Source organism: Dermacentor silvarum, chromosome 3, assembly GCF_013339745.2.
Source record: "Dermacentor silvarum isolate Dsil-2018 chromosome 3, BIME_Dsil_1.4, whole genome shotgun sequence".
Lineage (NCBI taxonomy): Eukaryota > Metazoa > Arthropoda > Arachnida > Ixodida > Ixodidae > Dermacentor > Dermacentor silvarum.
Window position 1 is genome coordinate 231,919,113 of NC_051156.1, and position 24,367 is coordinate 231,943,479.

Here is a 24,367-nt window from a genome sequence, read left to right on the forward strand (position 1 = left end):
CGTACGCCACAATTACCTGCTCTTTATAGATGCGGGTTGCAGGACCACTGCTCCGCTGCATCGTGCACTTGCGTCCATGTGCAGTGGACGCTACTTTATCAAAGTGGCAAAGCACCGCGGTCCTGAACTTGCAGAAGCTTGTTTGTCACCAGCGAATGTTTTAACCCACAAAGTAATTTCCGAATTTTTTTTTGTAGTCGTGAATTTTCCTGTCATTCTGATTCTGAAAGTAGATTACTTGATTCTTCGTACTTGATTACATGTCGTTTCCGCACTTTACGGCACTCTAATGTTGAAGACTGAGCCAGGAGCCAATTACCGCCCGTCTTGGCGGTGGAAGCAGCACAACATTGGGCTAGCGAGTGCGTATCGGCATTGGTAAAACCTCCCATGACAAGAAGTACAGATTGGTGATAGAGGTAATATTACCGTATAAACCGAATTATAGGTCGAGTGGGAATATAGGTCGACCCCCTAAGTTGCGGTGAAAAAAAGAAAAAGAGGAGACAAAGAAAGGAACCAAAAATAGCCGGAACGCATTCATTTTCGAAACGGCGCCGTTCACCCACCATCGGAGCTGCCGTCTCATCCGTCGGAAGTTGCAGCGCTGTCTTCGGAAGACGACTGTTTGTCGGTGGCCGCTTCGAGCCCAGATTGTCGCGCGAGCTCCACGGCTTTGCATGGAATTTTATGCTCGGTCACCGGCAGCGAGCGGGCACGAAATTCCTGCACAAAGTCCGCGAGTGTGTCCTAAAGATGCGGATGAACCGCGCCCACAAAATGACGTTTTGCACGAGTTGCACTTTCCTTTCTGCACTCACATACCGCATGCTTTTCTTCCGAAACTTGCGCGGCCATGTAATCGTTCGCTCGTTCACTTCGGTACAGTGGCTAGCCATTGTAACTTCGGCAAGCTTTCCACAGGTGGCCAGACTACGACTCACATTCGGCTAAAGACCGTTATATAGTACGAGGGGTGACTTTCGCTTGTTTCTAACAGCGGAGCTGTTTAAGCTCTTCGTTGCGCCGCGTATTGTAGACCAGAAACTGCGCCTGGCGATGACGTCACCGCGCGTTGCCTAGCAACCTGCGTTGCCTAGCAACCTGCCCAGAAACTGCGCCTCGCTTCGCCTAGCTTCGGCAACGCTCCTCCGCCGCCACGCCAGCTGCTCAGTGTTGCCAGGTTTGGTTATATATAGCCAAATTAGGCTACGGGAAAATTTTTTTGGCGTCGACTTGGACGAGTTGGCTATGTGGCTATATTTGGGCTACTGAAAATCAGCGACTTGGCTGAGTTTGGGCTATAAGTGGCGCCCTAATCCACGCTCCACAGGTGACTGTGATCGGGTAGAAGCAAATCTCGAAGGCTGTGTTTTAGCTGGCTGAGCCGGCCGCGTGGCAGTGCGTGTGTGCGTGGGCGAAATGACCCCCCCCCCCCCCCCCACCTTTCCTTTCCACTCTACGCCGTTGTCTGAGCCGGTGGCTTTGAGATTTGATGCACTTAAACTTACACCCTGCTTGAACGTTAGGCTCCCGATCCCCGGGCATCGGGATGAACCTGGGAGTAGTGGGTTTTTCACAGTACACTGTACTAACACGGCTATGATCAGGAAGGGAGAGCAATAACATAGGGTCGGGGCCGTCGGGCGATCGTGGCGCCGACATGACAGAAGGGAAGCACGGGTGGATGACACGCCCCAGTGTGTTCATGGCCATGTCTTAATTCTGGGTGAAGTATCTCGCCGGGCACAGCTTTAGACCTATTCCACGTATCTTGCGCGAACCTTTACTGCCATTTTCCTTCTCCTGCTAGATGAATTTTTGTTCGTGCTTACATTCGAGATTCATTTCGATAGGTTGGACGTAAGATCGGATCCTCCTCAGAGAGGAGAATCCAAACATGGGGAAGTGGGCCAAGTTTGCGAGAACGTATAAAAAAGAATGGGAGCAAGACCCCGAGCCAAAGGTGGATTCTGGTGCTTTTACTTCTAGATGGTTTGCCCGTAACGTCACGGATGCAGATACTCATTCTGCTAATATCGAAACATGTTTGCCTCGAAGACATCAGTGCACCACGTCACATGAACTTCACCCACCGCGTTGGCTTAGCTTGTGAGGTGTTGTGCTGCTGGGTCGAGGACGCGGGTTCGTTTCCTGGCCACGGCGGCCACATATCGCTCAAGGTGAAATGTAGGAACACCCGTGTACTTAGGTGTACGGCAAAGAAACCGAGGTGGCCAAAATTAATCCGGAGTCCCCCACTGCGTCATGCCTTCCAATCATATCGTGGTTTTGGGACGTAAAACCCCAGAAATTATTAGAGTTTTAGAATAGGGGCCTCAGATGTATTGGGGCCCCAAAGAAATAGCATCGAAGCCACTTCGCATGCGCAAGACGGAAACTGTGTTAACTGTGTTTGGGTTTAGCGTCGGGCACGCTATTTCATCGATTTAGTAGGAGCCCCAAAAGCTACCCCAAAAGCTTTCGTCAACAAACGTGGCGGCGTCCATCGAAGCGAGGGCTGTAACCTAGCACACAACTGGGCTCGATTCGTGGTAATGCGTGAAGTTCGTACGCTAGAAGTGATTGCGGTTATCGCTTTCTCTCAACTAACATGTGTTATGAAGATGAAGATGGATTCATTATACGCCAATGATTCCGAATTCAATTGTCGCTTTCATGGCTCGTAGGCGTATCATGGATTGACTTGGCTGGGTGAAGGTGCGTAAACCTGGTTTCTCAAAACTAAGCGCAACAAGCTGCATGCTGCTAATCGAATAAGTTCTAAACTGTAATTAAAGGCTAAAACACGAATGTCTAAATTACTTTTGTTATCATAAAATGGTATATTTTATTTTAATATTTATAACAGCTTTTCTTTGACGCCGTAGTGACGCTGCAAACGCAACACGCTATCGCAAACGCAAAACGTCTATTCTAAAGACTGTTCACACCTGCATGCCCCAACGCTAGCACCCGCAAAGCCTGTTGCACACCTGCATGCCCCAACGCTAGCACCAGCAAAGATCTTTGGGGCCCCTATTCTAAAACTTTATTAGCCATCAACATGGTTTTCTTTTTGGCAGTAACCGATTTTCACAGTACACCACTGTTATCAATTTGTTGTTTACCATTGCTCTACTCTACAACCGCGCTCGTCGCTCGTCCGCACCGTCTCTTATTCCACACGGCTCTGACCTTTATGCGCCGTGCATTCGCCGCTCAGTTTCCGTTGAAGCGATAGACCGCACGTACCTTCGCCGCTGCGGCGTATGGGCTTGCTGCCAGCGTTTTCACGGTCGTTGTCTGCAGTCATTCAGTGTTATCTACTCATGTTTGTTTGTGCGCGCTCACACCACGCTTGTTCATTCAGTTAGTAATAGTCGGGCGACATTTTCCAACGCACGCTACACATGCAATGCTACCCGGATCGGCAGTGCAGCGCTACAGGTGTGTCCCTTCGCACGCGCTGCCCACGGGAAGCGCTTCTCATCAACACCACCGTTTCACACGCGCCTTCTCGTGGTCATCGAGTCTCTCTTCATGTCGGTCTACTTACGCCGCAGCACACCTGCTTACTTAATCAGCTCACGTTTACTATAATTCATATTGCTACCAAAGCCGCTCACCTTACTTCGTATGACATTGCTGTGTTGCTATCGCATTCATTGCTTCGCCCTTAGGGCGAAACTGTGACATTTTTTTCTTAATATCACGCTTTTCCCTTTTTTTTCTCTGTGTGTTTGCCAGCGCGGTCGCTTGAACCCCGGCGCCACGGCGGCAGCCGTGGTGCCGGGCGCCGACGCGAAGCGGCGGTCGTAACAACACCCCAAATAAAAAAATACTGCTCCAGTCAGGTAGACTGCTCCCTCCCTGATAGTGAGATTATATTTGGATCATCAAAACAGTGATGCGTGTATAATACCACCGATCCCAACAGCAGGCTAGTCACCACCAGCCCAGCGTTTTCTCCGTCAACGCCTCCTCCGTTCCAACGGCGGCGGCTCGAAACATGGTACGCGCGAGCGGCGCAGCGTGGCGCCAGCGGTCATTATAGCAAATGGAAATACGCCGCCGGGTATAGGCGGAGCCATAAACGGTGACGGCACTGCGAGCCAACACGGTTCGCGGGCTGTGTGAGCTTTGTCTAGCTGTGCCCGGCCGCGGCCCCGCAAGTGTGGAGGCAGAGCTTAGCCGTGACGTCACCGGTAGATAAAAAGTCGGTGCCGCCGCGACAGGGGCAGAACTCTCGTTGACACAGTGGCGAGTAAATATAGCCTTGACATGGGACGACCCAAGAAGATCCGGACACCCATAGAAGAAGCCGCTCATCTTGAAGTGTGTCGCGCTGCCAAGCGAGCGTTGGCGGCGAGCTGATTCCGAATACCGTGCCTAGCAGCACTTAGCATTTCCCAGAAAAAAAAATGTCACAGTTTCGCCCTAAGGGCGAAGCAATGAATGCGATAGCAACACAGCAATGTCATACGAAGTAAGGTGAGCGGCTTTGATAGCAGTATGAATTGTAGTAAACATGAGCTGATTAAGTAAGCAGGTGTGCTGCGGCGTAAGTAGACCGACATGAAGAGAGACTCGATGACCACGAGGAGGCGCGTGTGAAACGGTGGTGTTGATGAGAAGCGCTTCCCGTGGGCAGCGCGTGCGAAGGGACACACCTGTAGCGCTGCACTGCCGACCCGGGCAGCATTGCATGTGTAGCGTGCGTTGGAAAATGTGGCCCGACTATTACTAACTGATTGAACAAGCGTGATGTGAGCGCGCACAAACAAACATGAATAGATCACACTGAATGACTGCAGACAACGATTGTCAAAACACTGGCAGCAAGCGCATATATACGCCGCAGCAGCGGGCGAAGGTACGTGCGGTCTATCGCTTCAACGGAAACTGAGCGGCGAATGCACGGCGCATAAAGGTCAGAGCCGTGTGGAGATAAGAGACGGTGCGGACGAGCGACGAGCGCGGTTGTTGGCAGCGTAGAAGTGCGCCCCCCCCCCCCCCCCCCCGCGCTTCCTCCGGCGCTGGCTTCCCGCTTCCTTGCTTGCGCGTGGGTGATTGAGTGCGTTCGCTCTCCGCGATAGCGCGCGTCCCCGCACGCTTCCGCTCGGGCATACGGCGCGCGGCGAAGACTTTATCTATAGGGAACCTCACGGCGACGGCGACGGCGACGCCGACGGCAGAAATCCGGTTGAAGTGTCCATATAATTGCTATCGCAATAAAATCTAAGTATGGAGAAACAGAATACAGTTATTGTAAACCTCAGCCCCTGGGAAAGGTTAGTAAAGCGTACTCGTCCCAGCGGGAGCGAAAAGAAAACGTCTGCTCTCCGTGAGGTTTGGGACCCCGAGTCTGGTTTATTCCAAAAAGCAAAGCACGTTGCGGAAAAGAAAGAAAACAAGAAAGAAAACAAAGAAAATGGCAGAAATCCGGTAGAAGTGTCCATATTATTACGATAACATCGAAAGATGTTGAAGAGACGAGCCGCCGCGCGAAAGACGACGAAGTGTGTCTGGGCTCTTGGTGCGAGCGATTGTGGTCCTGGCTGTCTGGCTTCTGTGTAAATAGCCTGTAAATAGCCTCTTTCGTCTGTGTCCTTCCACACGTAACATTCTGGTGGAGGTTAGCGATCCCCGTCCTCACCACGGAACTCCGAAGTGGTCGGTACATCGAGCTTATCACCATGCCCCCCGGTGACGAGACCGCCTCTGCAACGGCTTTGGCTCGCCCGACTACGCCTATCGTCACGGTTGCCCAACATCGCGACCCTGGTGTGTTCTCTGGCCTGGAGGGACAGGATGTTGACGAGTGGATCAAGCTCTATGAACACGCCAGTGCTAATAACAGGTGGGACTCAACCATTATGCTCGCCAATGTCATCTTTTATCTCGGCGGCACCCCACGCGTGTGGCACCAAACGCATGACGACGAGTTCACCAGTTGGGACACTTTCAAAGAACAGCTTCGGGAACTGTTCGGCGACCCTCTTGGGTGCAAGGTTGCCGCGAGGAAGGCTCTTGCGTCTCGTGTGCAGACCTCTACAGAGCCGTATGTTTCATACATCCTCGACGTCTTGGCTCTATGCCGCAAAGCTGACGATAATATGTCCGAAGCAGATAAAGTGGCCCATGTGCTAAAAGGCATTGCCGACGACGCTTTCAATTTGCTTGTTTTCGGCGTCGTCTCGACTGTCGACGCCATCATAAAAGAATGCCGTCGCCTTGAACACGCTAAGAGCCGCCGTATCACACCCCACATCACGCGGCTACCCAACACTGCTGCTACGTCGACATGTGAGGGTCGACCGCGTCAGGCCACCACCTGTGACGACGTAACCCGAATTGTTCGTCGCGAGCTCGAGGCTGCCTGTTCCTCAGCTTTCTCCACGACGCCTCCTGATCCGCCAGCCACCACGATTGCGATGATTCAGGCCGTCGTCAGACAGGAATTTGAAAACATGGGTGTGAACTCCGTGTGTTCAACGTCTCAACCTAGCGTTCCCCAGTTCTCTAGTGGCCCTCCTCGCCCTCGGCAGTCCCTTTCTGCCACATCTCGCCGCAACCCGTCCGAATGGCGTACCCCTGATGACAGGCCGATCTGCTTCCACTGCTGTCGCATCGGCCACGTCGCTCGTCACTGCCGCAACCGATGGCCACCTCCTCCTCGGACATACGCCACCGCTTATCCCCGCACCTTCGGACCTTCTGTTCCCTATGCCTCCCGCCATGAACCCACTGTCGCTGCTGCCCCTGCTCCGAACCGTCGCTACAGCCGCTCGCCCTCACCTCGACGCCACCAGTCTCGTTCGCCCCAACCCCGTCGATTTTCGTCGCCGCCTATCACCTCCCGGATGCCGCCGGAAAACTAGACACTGCAGCTTCTGGAGGTGAAGCTGCGTTGTCGACCCTGCCCTCAAATCCTCTGCTCACGTTGCCTACGAACCAAAACCTTCTTGACGTTGACGTCGACGGCTATCCTGTCACTGCACTGATCGATACAGGGGCCCATATTTCCATTATGAATGCTGCCTTCCGACGACGACTCAGAAAGCTCCTCACCCCAGCGTCGGCACGCGTCGTCCGCGTCGCGGATGGCGGTACTGTCCCTATCGTCGGCATGTGTACGGCACGTGTCAGCATCGCCGGCCGCCACATTCCTGTCCTCTTCACCGTGCTTGCTCATTGCCCCCACGACTTAATTCTCGGACTCGATTTTCTTTCTGCACATTCTGCTCTTATTGACTGCTCTGCCAGCACCCTTCGCCTTGAGTTGCCGATTCCCGCAGAACCTCCTGATGAACCCCAGTGCCGCTTACGTCCCAAAGGCTTTATTCGCCTACCACCAAAGTCAATAGCCTATATTGAACTGTTGTCTTCCCCACCTGTTCCTGATGGCGAGTACCTCGTCACTCCTCTGCCCGACATTCCACTACAGTATGACGTCACCGTGCCTCACAGTATTCTTACCATTACTAATAACTGCACTCGCATGCCTATCTTCAACTTTGGATTGGCAAAACAAATTCTCCCGCAAGGTATTTGCCTTGCCAACGTTGACTGCCTCGGCGACCATCAAGTGGCAGCTTTATCAGCCGATGGTTCTTCCGAGCTTGGCGTGCCCCTCGCGCCAGCCTCGGGCGCCGATTCCAACATAAAGAAAATGGTTGCGGCGGACCTGTCCTCTACTCAGGCTGAAGACCTTTCCAAAGTGTTATCGGCCTACAGAGATATTTTCGACTTCGACGATCGCCCTTTAGGCCAGACGCTCGCGGTCAAGCATCGGATTCCTACTGGCGATGCTACGCCTATTCACCGGCGACCATATCGCGTTTCTGCGTCGGAATGCCGAGTAATTCAAAATGAAGTGACCAAAATGCTAGATAAAGACATCATTGCGCCTTCTTCGAGTCCCTGGGCGTCACCTGTGGTGTTGGTTAAGAAGAAGGACGGCACGTGGCGCTTCTGTGTAGACTACCGCCATTTGAACAAAATTACTAAGAAGGACGTCTACCCGCTCCCACGAATCGACGACGCCCTTGACTGCCTTCACGGTTCCAGCTATTTCTCTTCTATTGATCTTCGCTCTGGATACTGGCAGATTGCTGTCGACGACATGGACAGAGAAAAAACCGCGTTCGTAACACCTGATGGCCTATACCAATTTAAAGTAATGCCGTTTGGGTTATGCACTGCCCCGGCCACCTTTGAGCGTATGATGGACTCCTTGCTCCAAGGTTTTAAATGGTCCACGTGTCTCTGTTACCTCGACGACGTCATCGTCTTCTCGCCAACGTTCGACTCTCACCTTGAGCGTCTAACAGCTATACTTGATGTATTTCGAAAGGCGAAGCTGCAACTCAACTCGTCCAAATGTCGTTTTGGCCGCCGCCAAATTACTGTTCTGGGCCATCTCGTCGACGCTTCCGGAGTGCAGCCTGATCCCGACAAAACTCGCGCCGTCCGAGACTTTCCGGTTCCGAAGACAGCCGCAGACGTTCGCAGTTTTGTTGGGCTATATATGCTCGTACTTTCGTCGTTTTGTTCAGGATTTCGCGGCAATTGCTAGACCCCTCACTAATCTTTTGAAGAAAGGCGTACAATTTTCGTGGGGTACTTCAGAAGCCACCGCCTTCTCTCGTCTCGTCACTCTTCTCACCTCACCGCCCATTCTCGCCCACTTCGACCCTGATGCCCCTACAAAATTGCGTACAGATGCCAGCGGTCATGGTGTAGGTGCCGTCTTAGCCCAGCGTCAGCGTGGCCAGGATCGCGTTATTGCTTACGCAAGCCGCCTCCTATCACCATCAGAGCGCAACTATTCCATTACGGAAAAAGAATGCCTTGCTGTTGTCTGGGCAGTTGCGAAGTTCCGCCCTTACCTTTACGGTCGCCCTTTCTCTGTCGTCACTGACCATCATGCTCTCTGCTGGCTCTCATCGCTCAAAGATCCTACAGGCCGGCTTGGTCGATGGGCTTTGAGGCTACAAGAATTTTCATATTCCGCGGTGTACAAGTCTGGCCGCCTGCACCAAGACGCTGACAGCTTGTCGCGTTACCCTGTTGACGACTCTGACTCCTCCAATACTGACAGTGCTGCTTCCGTTTTCTCAGTATCCCAGCTCCTTCATTTCGCCGACGAGCAACGTCGTGATGCCTACACCAGAGCACTCATCGACCGTTTGGAACACTCTCCGGCCGATACTACTCTATGCCTCTTCGTACTCCGCGACGGTACTCTATACCGTCGTAACCTTCATCCGGACGGCTCCGAGTTCCTACTTGTAGTCCCTAAACACCTCCGCTCAACCGTTCTAGAAGAGCTTCACGACGCCCCAACGGCAGGACACCTCGGCGTCTCTCGAACCTATGACCGAGTACGTCGCCGTTATTTCTGGCCGGGCCTTGCCCGTTCCGTACGGCGTTACGTCGCTGCTTGTGAACTTTGCCAACGACGCAAGAAGCCTTCCCAGCTCCCCGCTGGTTACCTGCAGCCGCTCGACATCCCTGCCGAGCCCTTTCATCGTGTTGGCTTAGACCTTCTCGGCCCCTTTCCGGAATCTACATCAGGAAACAAGTGGATAGCCGTCGCTGCGGACTACGCGACCCGCTACGCCGTAACACGCGCTCTTCCGACCAGTTGCGCTACTGACGTCGCGGACTTCCTCCTCCACGATATCATTTTGATGCATGGTGCTCCGCGTCAAATGCTCACCGACCGTGGCCGTACGTTCTTGTCCAAAGTCATTGACGACATCATGCGTGCCTGCTCAATACAGCACAAAATTACCACCTCCTACCACCCACAAACGAACGGCCTCACTGAGCGTTTGAACCGCACGCTTACAGACATGCTATCGAAGTACGTTTCCGCCGACCACCGTGACTGGGACCTCGCTCTACCTTACATTACCTTTGCATACAACTCTTCCCGTCTCGAAACTGCTGGCTTTTCCCCGTTTTACCTATTGTATGGCCGAGAACCGACGCTACCACTAGACACTGTGCTCCCGTTCCCCACAGCTTCAACTAGCGATTATGCCTGTGATGCAATCGCCCGTGCTGACCATGCTCGCCAACTTGCGCGTGCTCGTCTGCAAGTGTCTCAAGAAAAACAGAAACAACGCTACGACCTCCGTCACCGTGATGTGCATTTTGCGCCCGGCACCCTCGTGTTGCTTTGGTCACCATCGCGTAAAGTTGGCCTTTGTGAAAAACTGCTCTCCTGTTACACAGGCCCATATCGCGTGCTCCGCCAAGTGACCGATGTCACCTACGAAATCGTTCTAGCCACGCCCACTACGTCCTCCGCTGTGACCACCAGTGATATTGTCCACGTCGCCCGGCTCAAACCCTACACCTCTCCAAGCACCTTGGATATTTAACAGCACCGCGACGGCGCTTTTGCCGCCGGGGGGGGGGGGGGGGGGGGTAGTATTACGATAACATCGAAAGATGTTGAAGAGACGAGCCGCCGCGCGAAAGACGACGAAGTGTGTCTGGGCTCTTGGTGCGAGCGATTGTGGTCCTGGCTGTCTGGCTTCTGTGTAAATAGCCTGTAAATAGCCTCTTTCGTCTGTGTCCTTCCACACGTAACAATATAATTGCTATCGCAATAAAACTTAGCCAAGCCTATTAAAATCTGCAAGAAGCTAGGTCGATCACTAGCTCCGCTGTTTACTCCAGCCTTGCACCACTAGTGCAAGCTGCCCACATTTTCTTATTTTATTGCGACAGCAATTATATGGACACTCCAAAGCAGATTTCTGCCGTCGGCGTCGCCGTCGCTGTGAGGTTCCGTATGACGTCAATGGAGATGAAATCGTCGCCGCGCGCCGCCGAACGCTGTATGTGCGAGTGAAAGGGCGAGAGGGACGCGCGCTTTCACGGGGAGTGAACTAGAGCACTGCACGGGCCCGGGCCGGGCCGTCCGAAGCGTTTGTCGGCGGGCTCGGGCCGGGCCCGGGCTTAAAACCGCGTTAAAGCCCGGGCCCGGGCCGGGCTCGGGCTTGAAGCCACGGGCCCGGGCTGGGCTCGGGCTTGAAGCCACGGGCCCGGGCCAGACTCGGGCCTGCTCATTGAAGGGCCTAATTAGGCCTTCGAACACACGCGACCGTTATGCATTGCATGTTTCAATGCATTCTGTGCCAAGCTGAAGTGACACGTGCAAGATGACTGTCATCATCATCATCATCAGCCTATTCATGTCCACTAAAGGACGAAGGCCACTCCCTGTGATCTCCACTTACCCCTGTCTTCCGCTAGCTGTTGTCAACTTGCGCCTGCAAATTTCCTAACTTCATCATCCCATCTGGTTTTCTGCCGACCTCGACTGCGCTTTCCTTCTCTAGCTATCCATTCTGTAACCCTAATGGTCCACCGGTTATCCATCCTACGCATTACATGGCGTGCCCAGCTACATGTGTCAAGCTATATATGTAGCTTTTAGTCCAAAATGACCGTCCAGCATGTAAACTGGACAATAAATTGATTTGATTCGATTGATTTCGTCGGACACTTTGAAAATTATTATCTCGAAACTGGTTTAGTCCTGAGAATTCGTTCCAGGTGGATATGCCTTGCGAACTCGGCGGCTATAATTCGTAGATTCAAAGATGTGCCATAAAATAATTATTTAAAACGTTAATTAGCATAATAATGTTAATTCTTCATTTGGGTGTTTTGATTTCTCGTGGAAATAATGACCACCTCATCGAGTAGTTTAGATCAAGGATTATAATTGCGCTATCTGCCACAGGCAATCTTTAAAAATTTGGTTCAGCTAAAATGAAACGCCCTGTATATTTGCATGCTAAATGACATCATAGAACTATATCATACAAATCAAGGTAAGTGCATGCGCACCACCAGAAAAATAGTAGCACAGGCAATGGGCCGGATTACTGATGTTCCCGTGGGAGAAACAAAGATTTCGGCCTTTTATTGCTTATATACTGCAGCTTATTAAACCTCTAGAAGGTGAGGCTGACAGATACGGCACAATCTGCAAGTAAAAAAAAAAGAATTTTTTTTTCTTACAGGCCGGGCCTGGTCATGCACACGCGGGCCCTAGCTAAGCTTAGTAATGAACGCCCGGGCCCGGGCCGGGCCCGGGCTCAGTAACACGGGCCCGGGTCGGGCCCGGGCTTGGAACCACGGGCCCGGGCCGGGCTCGCGCTTTGTATTACGGGCCCGGGCCAGGCTCGGGCCGAAAAATCAGGCCCGTGCAGTGCTCTAGAGTGAACACACGGCAGAGAACAAACGCGCGTTCTGCGCCGTGCTTCCTTAAGGGCTGCAGAAGTAGGCGTCTCTTTCCTCCTTTACAATCACCATATATGTAGAGCAAACGCGCCTTCTTCCGACGAGCGAAAGGCCGTTGAGGGGAGGGAAGGGAGGCGACGTTTAGCTGCGGCACCAAGTGCCTATTTATATCAGAGGCTCCGGCAACAGTCACCAACACCGCACGCATTTTGTGCGAACGCGGGCAAAACGCCGACGGCGTCGACAACAGTTCTGCGTGTTGCCGGTGCTGCTGCATGTCCAAGTTTATACAGCTGATAAAGCTACTATCATTACCATGTATAGCTCTCTACAAATTTCCTATCGCAATTGATGCTTCGCCTTTCAGGTGAAACTGCGACAACTTTTTTTTTCATGAAGAAATCTCGACTTATATTCCGGTTTATACGGTATTTCAAATAAATGTACCCACGGAGATATTGCGGTAAAATCGAACTTCTAATTCTAAAATATTCCGTTCCTGGACGTTAACTTGAAAGGTAAACGTAATTAATAAAAATAAATAACTATTAACCATTAAGTGAAATAAGGTGTTAGTCTAACCCCAGTACAGCTACTTATGTTTGCGATTTTATATTGGCTGTTCAAATTCTTTGTTATTTATTTATTTGTTTATTTATTACTAACCTTCAACACTGCTACCGGTCGCCAATACGGTCCTCTAGCCCAAAAAGTTTGGAAACCCCTGATTTATAGAAAACAAATCTCTTAACAATATAACACACTAAGTCTACCAAACTGCGATGTCTGTTTTTGCTGCAAACTTCGTACTTCTATCTGCATAAGTAGCCGGTGACTAAGTGTTGTTTATAGTAACACTTCTCTCCGTGAATGACGCAGCGCCTGCTTTCGGCTTCCTGTCCAAGTTCTTCCCCATCCGCAACATCATCCTGCTGTCGTCGGCCATCTCGTCAGTGTCCGTGGCTTTGTGCTTCTTTGTCTCTGACGTCTTCTACATCTCTCTGCTTTTCGGCGTCATCCACGGTAAGTCTCATTCCTGTATGGACTCCTTTCTAATGACCAAGCAACACAACAAGAGATGCCTCAAACGGAGGCCAGCCTTTTTAAAAGAACAACATTAGCTTGTCTCGAAGACAAAACGTCACAGTTTCCTGTATAGGCGAAGAATTGATTGTGATAGCACATTATTGAACAACTATGCCAAGTAAAATTAATCGTTTTATCAGCTACATAGACTGCGGTAAACGTTCACTTACCAACTAAATTAACATACTTGTTTTAACGCGTGCACAGGCAACACATCTCACTCGATGACACTCGCTGTCAGAACGCTGGCGTGTTGAAGAGCGGCGGCGAGCGAATTACCCTTCGTGCTTCAACGCGAACTAGGCGCGCGAAGCCATCAGCTATATCCGTCGGCTAGCCTTCGAACCCAGCGCATATTTTATACAAGATAGAAACAACATAAAAAAAGAAAACAAGAAACACTAACTGAATACCAACATGGATTCACAAGAACATTTTCAACTTGCACTCAGCTTGAGGAAACGCTGTATGATTTTGTCAACTCAGTAATTAAAGGACACCAAATTGGCGCTATTTTTATAGACATCCCTATTGCAAAACCCCGTATCCAGTGCCAAGTGCCATGCCTGATTATGGGCCCAGTGTCGCGCCCTGGATGCTGGGACGCTGGCAAGGCGCGGCATACTGGGAGGCGCTGGGCGCGGGGTACTGGTGCGAAATCCAGCTCTAGAGCGAGAAATCATCTCTAGAACGAGACTGGGAGTTGAACTGTTGAAAATGACGAATGCAACAAGCTGCTTTGAAATAAAGAACGAGAAACATCGTTTTTTCGCGATTTTATGTTGCACGTTCCTCCAACCGGCCGCTGGCAGAAGCTGAAATTTTACGTCATAACACCCACCCGCGGCCAAGGTCGGCCACAGCTGTCTCAGTGTTTCCAGGGGTGTCGGTCCCTTGCAGCGTTTGTTTAAACCCATTTCGGCGATCTTCGCACGTGATCCGCCTGAAAAACTATCCCCGTCGGCGCTCCACGCAGGTGGTGCGCCTTACATGAGGCTTCCCGCGGTCGTCGCTCGGTATTGACGCGTTCGTCGCGGCGGAAGGAAATGCCCAGAAATTGCTGTTATAACAGCATCGTCGGTCGTGACACGCCGTCGCACACGTTTCTCAGAGACGAGAAGGTGCGTAAACTTTGGATACCAGCCTATAACAGAGCTATAGCTTGTCCAGTAACCGGGTGAACGCGGACGTTGCGGCGTTCGGGCGGAACCGTAAAAGTGAGCGGCCTGTATGGTGCTGCCACCTGCTGCCGCTGAGTTCAAACAGACAAAAACAGCTAATATTGCAGTAACCAAGTGTATTCCACTTCGCTGCTGGTGTAAATCTTCGGCAGCAACACGATTACGCCACTGCCCAAAATTTACACCGGGAAATGACCAGTAATTATTGCATAAGTGTCTGGTGCAGAGCGAAATCTTTGCGCTACGGTTCGCGAAAACCTGACCGGCACTTCCACGGCCGCCTGCTCTTCGTCGCTTGACGCGGAAGGCTCGTAATCGTAAGCGGTAATATTTCTTGCCAAGTTGGAATGGTCCTCGTCTTCAGACGTGTACTCATCGCTGGTAGAGGCACTAGAACTCGAATCCATGCTCGCAATGGCGGCGTCGGTGCGCTTCGAATGACCGCGGCCGGCCGGCTCGCTATCCGACGAGGGTGTCGTGACGTCACGCCTTCCAAATCCCGCGGGTCAGGCGGCGAGGCGCGCGCTCACAATAACGCCAAAAATGATGATGATGATGATGATGATGAAAATGTATTTATTGTAGGATGGCTCGAAGGCCTATTATGTGGCAATCGGCTCAAAAATGAGCTAAGTGACTATTTCTTTTCGGTGTAATCATACACTAAGGATTAATTTTCAGCATTTTTGTAAAATTTTCAGATTTTGTGTCCGTATCGCTTAAATGCGGCTGGCAGCCTTCGGCGGCGGCACATATAGGTATGTTAATAACGCGTCATATCGGCGCTCATCGCTTGTTGTGCTGACACTGTAGACGCGAAAGAATGGTCTGTTTAAAAACACCGATGGGAAAGCTGAGGTACACAGTGATTTATCCTAGTTATACTTGTTGATTCCTGAGTTCAGACGGGCTCATAGAGTGTAGACGGATTGGGCGGGTGCGGTAGGCCTAACCTTCGGTGGAAGCGAACGATCTCGGCGCGGGTATACCTGGCGAATGCTAAAATGTTTGCATTTGAGCCTCAGAACCTTTTAACTATTATTTTTAGTACACCAGGGAAAGTGGAAGCTCACGAATCGCCGCAGCTTTGTTGTCCGTGCGATAATATTGTTACGCGGTGTCACTGCCAGTGAAAAGTGAGGGAAGCGACAGAAGAGGAAGACGACGTTGCTCCTACGATTGACACCAGCCAGCCCAAGGAGCTACATCTTTGTGCCTTAATCGTTAAACGCTCCCTTAACCCTCTCCCGAGGCCGTAACAGATTGGTGGACGGTGCTGGGTAGTACGAACCCAACGACGGAAGCTCTACTCCCTGGTCTTCGCCGCAGCCGCCGCCTTGCCGGACTTCCGCCTTCGCCGATCGATATGATGTCCCAACTCCAGACCTCTGATGCATCGGGGGCAACTCCTACGGCTCCTACGGGTCCTTGGCCGTACTACCGAGTGCCGCCAAACATTGGCGGGACCTCAGGGGAATACGTTGACGAGTGGCTCAAGAACTATAAGCGGATGAGCAGAAGCAACGGCTGGGACTCGGCAGCGCAACTCGGTCATGTTGTATTTTCACTGACGAACACTGCTCTTATGTGGTATGAAAACCACGAGGACATGTTCACCACTTGGGATCGTTTTGTTGAGGAAGTACAGAAGTGCTTCGGCGATTCTAACGCGAAGAAAAAGCGAGCGGAGCAGACATTGGCTCAGAGGGCACAGCTTCCAGGGGAGACATGTACCACATATATAGAAGAAATTTTGAAGCTGTGCAAGATAGTGAATCCTAGGATGACTGAAGAGGACAAGGTTGGACACGTTCTGAAGGGGATAGCCGAAGACGTGTACAATTTCTTAATTGGCAAAGAAAACCTGAACTCCGTGTCTGACGTGATACAGCACTGTCGCACATTCGAAACACTGAAGATGCGACGGATAGCTCCGAAATTTGGCCGTCTGTCAAACGTGTCAACAGTGGCTAGTGTCGACACTGTGTCGCCTAACGACCTCTCGTCGATAATACGCCAGATTGTACGGGAAGAGTTGCTTCGATGTCAGCAAATCTCTCATTGCCCCAGCCCCTTTCAGGACGGCTATGCAAGAGAGACAGCACGCGCGCGAACGCCAGCCGCTCCGGCCCCATGGCAGCCATCATTTAACGCAGCAGACGTCGATGAATGCCAAGGCACACTGCGATCACATGAGTACTCTGATCGGACACCCTCCAATTACGAACGGCGTTCTCGCTCACCTCGTTTCACTCAACGAACGTCGGCTGGCTACCGTCCTAATGAAGAGCGATACTACTACCCAATGCCTTCTGACAGGGCTGGTCACTCCGAGCTGCCATGGGTGTCTCGACCTCCGCCGGTGTGTTACAGCTGCGGCGTCCCGGGTCACATCCCCTACATACCAGCGAGATCCCTTGCTTATGTCTCCCCAGCCTTTCGACCGCCCGTTCTCTACGCCACGGCCACCACGCACGCCCACCAGTTTGCGCTACCCCTCAACGGCCTCTGATCGAAGCTCTGACCAGCCCCACGTGCTCGACGATCCCCATCGCCGCGGCGACGCACGCAGTCACCGCCGCCGGAAAACTAGTCGGCGCGGCCAATGGGGGTGAGGCCGCAAGATACCACACACTTTCGACAGATATACCCCCGTCAGTGTTTATGCTGAAGAACAAAGTTCATGTACTTGTTGATGGCATACCTACCATGGCACTCGTGGATACAGGCGCGACAATTTCTGTGATGAGTGTGAATTTTAAGAACCTTCTGGGACTGAAAGTGATGTTTTGTATAAGCCGTGGTGCGACATTCAGTGGTGTGAGCGGGGATGCGTTGTGTCCGGTGGGAGTTTGCACTGTGGACGTGTCTTTGTGCGGCAAGGTGTTTCCCACAGAATTCGCGGTTATTGCACGATCGACGCATGACGTTATTTTGGGAATCGATTTTTTGCGGGAGTGTGGGGCAACTGTTGACTGTAGAAGTGGGCACCTTTCCGTGCATGGTAGTTTCCCAGCTGCGCTATTGGAAAATTCAGCCCGTGATGAATGCATCTTTTTTGTCTCCGAGGACACGGTCGTTCCTGCCTTGTCTGCTGTGTGCGTTCCAGTAATCTGTTGTAGTAACGATCTTGCCATGTTGGACGCAACGCTTGAACCGATTCATGCGACCTGTGTGAAAAAGAACATTTTAGTTCCCCATTGCGTGGTGTCTGTAGTTGAGGGCCGCGCAGGTGTGTGGACAATCAACAGTTCAATGGAGCGTGCAGTGTTGCCTCGTGGCATGAAACTCGCTGTCTTCAAACCAGAATCCTCTACGACGCTGGTTGCACTTTTTGATGCTACAGGCGAGAATGAACATATCGGTTCTCAAGGTTCAGCTGATTCACAACTTCTACAAATGATCAGCAAGTCACTCAGCCAAAGCGAGCGTGACACACTCCTGGGCGTTCTCTCCAAGCGCTTGAAAGTGTTCGACTTTTCAAAAAGCGGCAAAATGCCTTTAATTCCAACGTCTCGAACACGTCATCGGATCAACACCGCTTCAGCGCATCCCGTACGGCAGAAACCTTACAGGGTATCACCATCTGAGCGCAACATCATCAACGAGCAAGTGCAAGAGATGCTAGGAAAGGGAATAATTCAAGAATCCGCGAGTCCCTGGGCCGCTCCCGTCATTCTTGTGAAGAAGAAAGATGGTACGTGGAGATTCTGCGTTGACTATCGCCGACTGAATTCCGTAACCAAGAAAGAAGTCTATCCGCTGCCCCGTATTGATGACGCCATCGACTGCCCGCACTCCGCTTCCTACTTTTCTCTTGTGGATCTGAGAGCCGGTTATTGGCAAATTCCGATGCACCCAGATGACAAGGAAAAAACGGTATTTGCTACACCGGACGGGCTGTACGAATTCAACGTCATGCCGTTCGGATTGTGCAATGCACCGGCTACATTCGAAATGTTCATGGACACTATTCTGCGTGGTTTAAAATGGCAGATTTCTATGTGCTACCTTGATGATGTCGTAATTTTTGGACGAACATTTCAGGAGCACAACATTCGTCTCAATATTGCACTCGACTGTATCGAAAAAGCTGGTCTTGAGCTGAATTCAAAGAAATGTCATTTTGGCGAGCGCCAAACAGTGGTGTTAGGACATCTCGTCGATTAAGATGGAATTATACCAGACCCACAGAAGACGGCAGCCGTTGAATCATTCGAGCCACCTCAATCTGTCAAACAGCTTCGTAGCTTCGTAGGCCTCTGCTCATATTTCCGGCGGTTCATACCCGGTTTCGCGGATGTCGCTCAACCCCCTGACGAATCTTCTGCGTAATAACACTCCGTTTCAGTGGACTCCTGAGTGTGAAGCCGCTTTTCGCCAGCTGATGTTTTTGTTAACTTCACAGCCAATACTCCGGCACTTCGATCCTTCGTCTCCAACGGAGATTCACACAGACGCAAGTGGCGTCGGCATCGGTGCCGTTCTCGTTCAGCGCTCTAGAAACAAAGAACATGTCGTCGCGTACGCAAGCTGTTCTTTAAGCAAGCCGGAACGCAACTACACTGTTACGGAACAAGAATGCCTAGCGGTAGTATTTGCCGTGCAGCGGTTTCGCCCGTTCACCATCGTCACAGATCACCATTCTCTGTGCTGGCTGGTCAATCTTCGTGACCCATCCAGTCGCCTCGCGCGATGGGCCCTTCGTCTACAGGAATATGTGTTCACTATTTCGTACAAGAGTGGTCGTCGACACGCTGACGCGGATTGCCTTTCTAGGATGCCACAACGTACGACGGACTGTGAAACCGACAACTTTGACCACCTTATCACTTCGCTGTCACCTGACTTTCCCGATGCCTTGACATTCGCCGCAGAGCAGCGCAAAGACCCAAGCTTGAACGCTTTTTTCTCTGCCACACAGGGGCCTATATCCGAAGGGCGATTTTACGTCCGAGATGATCTTCTTTACTAGAGGAACTTATCAACGACGGGCGCTCGTTTTCTATTGGTGGTTCCGCAGTCTCTTCAAACGTCTGTTCTGTGTGTTACGCATGATGACCCGACCTCTGGTCACTTAGGGACCTCGCGAACACTTAGTCGCACAAAGTAACGTTTCTACTGGCCTCAAATGCGCAAAACAATTGACACCTATGTGGCCAGTTGTACACAGTGTCAGAGCCACAAGCGACCTAACTCAGCTCCAGTCGGTCACCTACAGCCAGTAAAGCCCCCCAGTTCCCCTTTTGAAAAAGTCGGCATAGACCTGATCGGGCCGTTTCCGCGTTCTTCAAGAGGAAACCGGTGTATAATTGTGTGTGCCGACTACCTGACGCGGTATTGTGAAACCGCAGCCATTTCCTCCGCCACTGCTGCGCAGGTTTCTGATTTTATGCTGCATTCAATCATACTCCGACACGGGCCACCTCGCGTGATAATAAGTGACCGTGGTCGCCAATTTATTGCTGATGTTGTGGAAGAGTTGCTGCGTTCGTGTGCCTCCAAGTTCGGACACTCAACAGCTTATCATCCACAAACTAGTGGTCTCACTGAGCGCACAAACCGAACGTTGATCAACATGTTATCAATGTACGTTGCTTCGGACCACAAGAACTGGGATGAAGTATTACCGTTCGCGACGTACGCTTTCAACTCTGCGAAACACGAAACGACCGGTTTCAGCCCTTTCTTCCTTCTTTACGCGCGCCAACCTCGTCATACGCTGGACACTATCTTTCCTCTTGTGATCCATGACGATTTGTCTATCGCAGAGACATTGTGTCGTGCAGAAGAGGCTCGTCGACTTGCTCGCTTACGTACATTGGCCGCGCAAGACCACTCTAAAACACGCTACGACAGTCAACACCAGCATGTTACCTACGTTCCCGGTGACCTCGTGTGGCTGTGGACTCCAATACGCAGACGTGGCTTGAGCAAAAAAAAATGTGGTTGATCCCTCTTATATAGGAATCGGTATAGAACACGAAAGTGAAACGTGTCTTCACAGAAGTAGTGTAATGTTTATTGCACATTGATATATAATGTCTATTGGTGTTTTGTGGCTAAAGCGCCCTTAGGCGTTGATGCACCCACGCTGACGCCTGGTGGCACGTCTCCTCCATCACGACTACCAACGTCGATGACCATGAGCAACCGTCGTGCATATGGAAGCTGCACTACGCTGCACACGCTAGCACAACGCGAAAGACGAAGCACGTAACTGACACACTAATACAACGCGCAAGACAAAGCACGTAACTGAATCGTCACCGAGTCAAATCAGCGCGTACAGCGCGTCGTAATTGCAGCCTCCGCGATCAACTTCAGAAACATTTTCAGAGCTAATTGCGGAGGCCACGCTCCGCTGTGCTGAGTACGGTGAACGCCACCTAGGTGGCGTTGGTAGTGCTTCTTGATGCCAGCGTCCCTTCGAATGCTGGCATCGAGGCGTCGTAGTGCTGAGACCACCGAAGCGTTCACTGTCGGTGCGCGTTAGTAGACAGTTTTAGCAGAGCGTTCACGGTCCGCTCCGCTCAGACCATCGTGTCCGAACGATTCGCGCAGAGCCGCTCAGCGGAACGCTAGCGGGAGCGCTAATGCGCGTGCGCACAACGCTCATATCGGCAGCGGAACGAAGAACGCTGCCCACGGTCCGCTACGAAGCCATTTGAGCGGAGCGTTAGGGAGAGGAGGAATGTTGCCAGTGAAAAGTGAGGGAAGCGGGGGAAGAGGAAGACGACGTTGCTCCTACCAGTGACACCAGCCAGCATAGCCCAAGGAGCTACATCTTTGTGCCTTAATCGTTAAACGCTCCCTTAACCCTCTCCCGAGGCCGTAGGAATATCAATCAGCGGCAGGCTTCCTGAGATCCGTTCGAACGCGTCTGAACGGCTGTACTGGGTTTCGTTTCGACTGTACAAGACTGCGACGACTCGCAGTCATCGATTGCGTACAAACTACTAGAAAACGAGGCGTTATCTGCGTTTGCGTAATTTCGTTCACGAATATAGCTATCCGCACAGTCAAAAGGGAAATGTACAAAGCGAAAGTGATCTGAAGTGTCGCATATGCATGGGCTAGCTCACGCACCTTAGTTCCAAGCTGCAACGCCGCCGACACGAAACAGACATTTATGATCCCAAATATAGCGCTGTTTAGGACAGGAGTCTGTTTTTTGGGCAGGACATGCCCATAAAATTGTATCAAGCATTTAATATTCAACAGCGCCTATACTCCGGCAGTGCGGCACAAACGAAACCAGCGCAGTACGAGCCGGCGACAACCAGTGCGCCCCAGCGTCATAGCAGTGAAACCAGCGTCTCGTCCAGTGTGACCCAGCACTTATCCAGCGATCTCACCAGTGTCGCAGTGACTCCCAGTGTCAAAAAACGCGCTGGTTTCACACTGGAAGGCACTGGAAGCGGCTGGTTTTTGCAATAGGGATTGAAAAGGCTTTCGACAAGGTTTCACGTAAAAATTTGTTTTTAAACTCAAAAAGACATTACAGAACAGAAAACGTTTAACTTGGCTGTACACGTATCTTAGCATAATTGGCAGAAATATGTCGTTTTCAAAGATCACCCGTCAAGCCGACTTCCAGATGATTCCGGTGTCCCACAAAGTTCTGTGCTTGGCCGATTACGTTTCTTAATATTTATTAATGACATTGTACGCGATATCCCCGTTAGCATGAAACTGTTTGCCGATAACCATGTAGTCCACTCTAAAAAATTATGCCGATCAACTAATACTAAACCAGGCATTTCAGAAAGTTTGTGCATGATGAGAAGCCTGGAAAATGTCCATTAACGTTAACAAAACAGACTTTAATAAATTTAATCAAGAGAAGAACCTTGTTACCTTAGTCTATTCTGCTAATAATCTGTACCTCTCTGAGGTTACAGAGTATAAGTATTTAGGTGTTTTGATTAGAAATAAGCTTACTTGGACTAAACATACCAATCCAGCAATGCATGCCGTAAGCTGCACTTCCTTCGAAGAGCACTTAAGCTCTCTGCACCTCAAGTCCGTGCGCTGGCGCACAAGACAATTGCACTACTTGATTATGCTGCGAATATTTGGGACCCATACACAAAATCAAATGCTCACAAACTGGAAAGAGTGCAACGAAACGCTGTTCGTTTTGTCTTTAATAGTTCCGGCCGCACATCAATAACTGATCTATTGTCGAAAGCCAATCTACAAACCTTAAGCCACAGAAACCGTTGTTCACGCTTGAAGTTTTTTTTAATCCGTTGATTAAAGGATATTATAACATCGGTACGACAGAATTTATTAATTTCTCATCTGGATATGCCACTAGGCAATGCCATGATTTATCAATAACACCACTCACTACTAGAAGCAATCGTTTTCAATATTCTTTTTTTTTTGCCGAGAACTTACCGAGTGGAATAACCTAACTAAGGATTCTGTGCTGGCGCCAACGCTAACATCGTTTGTATCTCGTTTAGAGTGACTGCATTGCATATTTTGTCGCGTTATAAGGTTTACGTGAAACCTGTATTGTTTGGGTTTTTGTGCAAATTTTGTTAGCTATTGTATGCTGTAAACCTCCACGCTTATATCACCAGAGAGGGGTTTGCAACATTAATAAAAACATTAATTAATACATAAATAATAGGACGCGCGCGGCCGCACTCAACCGCCGCAGCTAGATAGGACCTCCGAGCGCGCGTACACTTGCCCCGACCCTTGCACGCGTGACAAGACGGCGCTGCATTAAACCACCATACTTCCCGGCTCACCCTCGCATGCTTTCACTCGCACCTACAGCATACGGCGCGCGGTCGCGATGCTATCGCACTTGGACTTTATACGGAACATCACGGCGACGACGAAGGTAGAAATTTGCCTGGAGTGTCCATATACCGCTATCGCAGTAATTATCTCGATGACATTCTCCGCTTTCTAATACTTTACATCATTGCTCGCGCTAGTGATGCAGGACATACGCCTATCACTGAAGGGCTTCCTTATTAAGCACACCTGATAAATTAATCTCATTTACTCTAAACATATACAGGCGCCTATAAGCTATTGTTCTCATTTCTATATATTTATGAACTTTATTCAATTATTCAAATTTACGTCTGCTTGGAAGAAGGCAATGTTTATTCTTTTAAATCAAGAATGTAATCAAATATTGAAAATACGGGTCAATATCTATCCTAAGTGCCTTTCTTCCAAACCATTTTGCACAAAACTTGTGCTGTCTGCGGGTCAAACTGGCAGAACATCGTGGTTTTCTGTAGGGGTGTGCAAACAGTAATTTTCGAGACTCAATCGAATACGAATGAAATAGTGGCAGAAGCGAATCGAATATTATGCACTTTTCAATTAATTTTCAAATAATGCGCAACCAGTTTCCCCATTACTGTAAGGCGATGCCCTTACATTGCACGTTATGGAGCGTTGTCTATTAAAAGCACAAATGGATGATTAGGGACAAATAACAAGTTTGTCAGTGCACGTGACGGCAGTTTAGCCAGAAACGTCGGGATACCTGAGCAACAACTACCTTGTATGCTCGTGTAAATGCCACACTTTTTTTTCACAATTGTGACGGGGTGCGGCCCTTACACGGGACTGAACCTTTCGGTCAAAATGGTGCCGGCCCAGCCGGTGACTTTCGCACACCCCGGCTCTCGCCATCTAGTAGCGGCATGTGGAATTACGCAGCGCGCGAAAATTTGCCAATGCTCGCGCGCGGCATCGTGGCACCGATCGCGATTGCTTCTCCGTTGGAAATTTGTTTCTCCAAAATTTTGGGCTGCCAGTTGGGGCCCTTACAGGAGTCTATACGG

The 24,367-nt window shown here is 50.7% G+C and overlaps 1 protein-coding gene across 1 annotated transcript in view; it reads left to right on the forward strand.

The window, feature by feature from the left end:
- LOC119446862 (uncharacterized) overlaps window positions 1-24,367 on the forward strand; it is a 108,832-nt gene that overhangs the window by 65,607 nt on the left and 18,858 nt on the right. Inside the window, exon 2 of the mRNA XM_037711436.2 lies at window positions 13,153-13,296. Within this exon, the coding sequence (XP_037567364.1) occupies window positions 13,153-13,296 (144 nt within the window). The remainder of the gene's footprint in view (window positions 1-13,152; window positions 13,297-24,367) is intronic.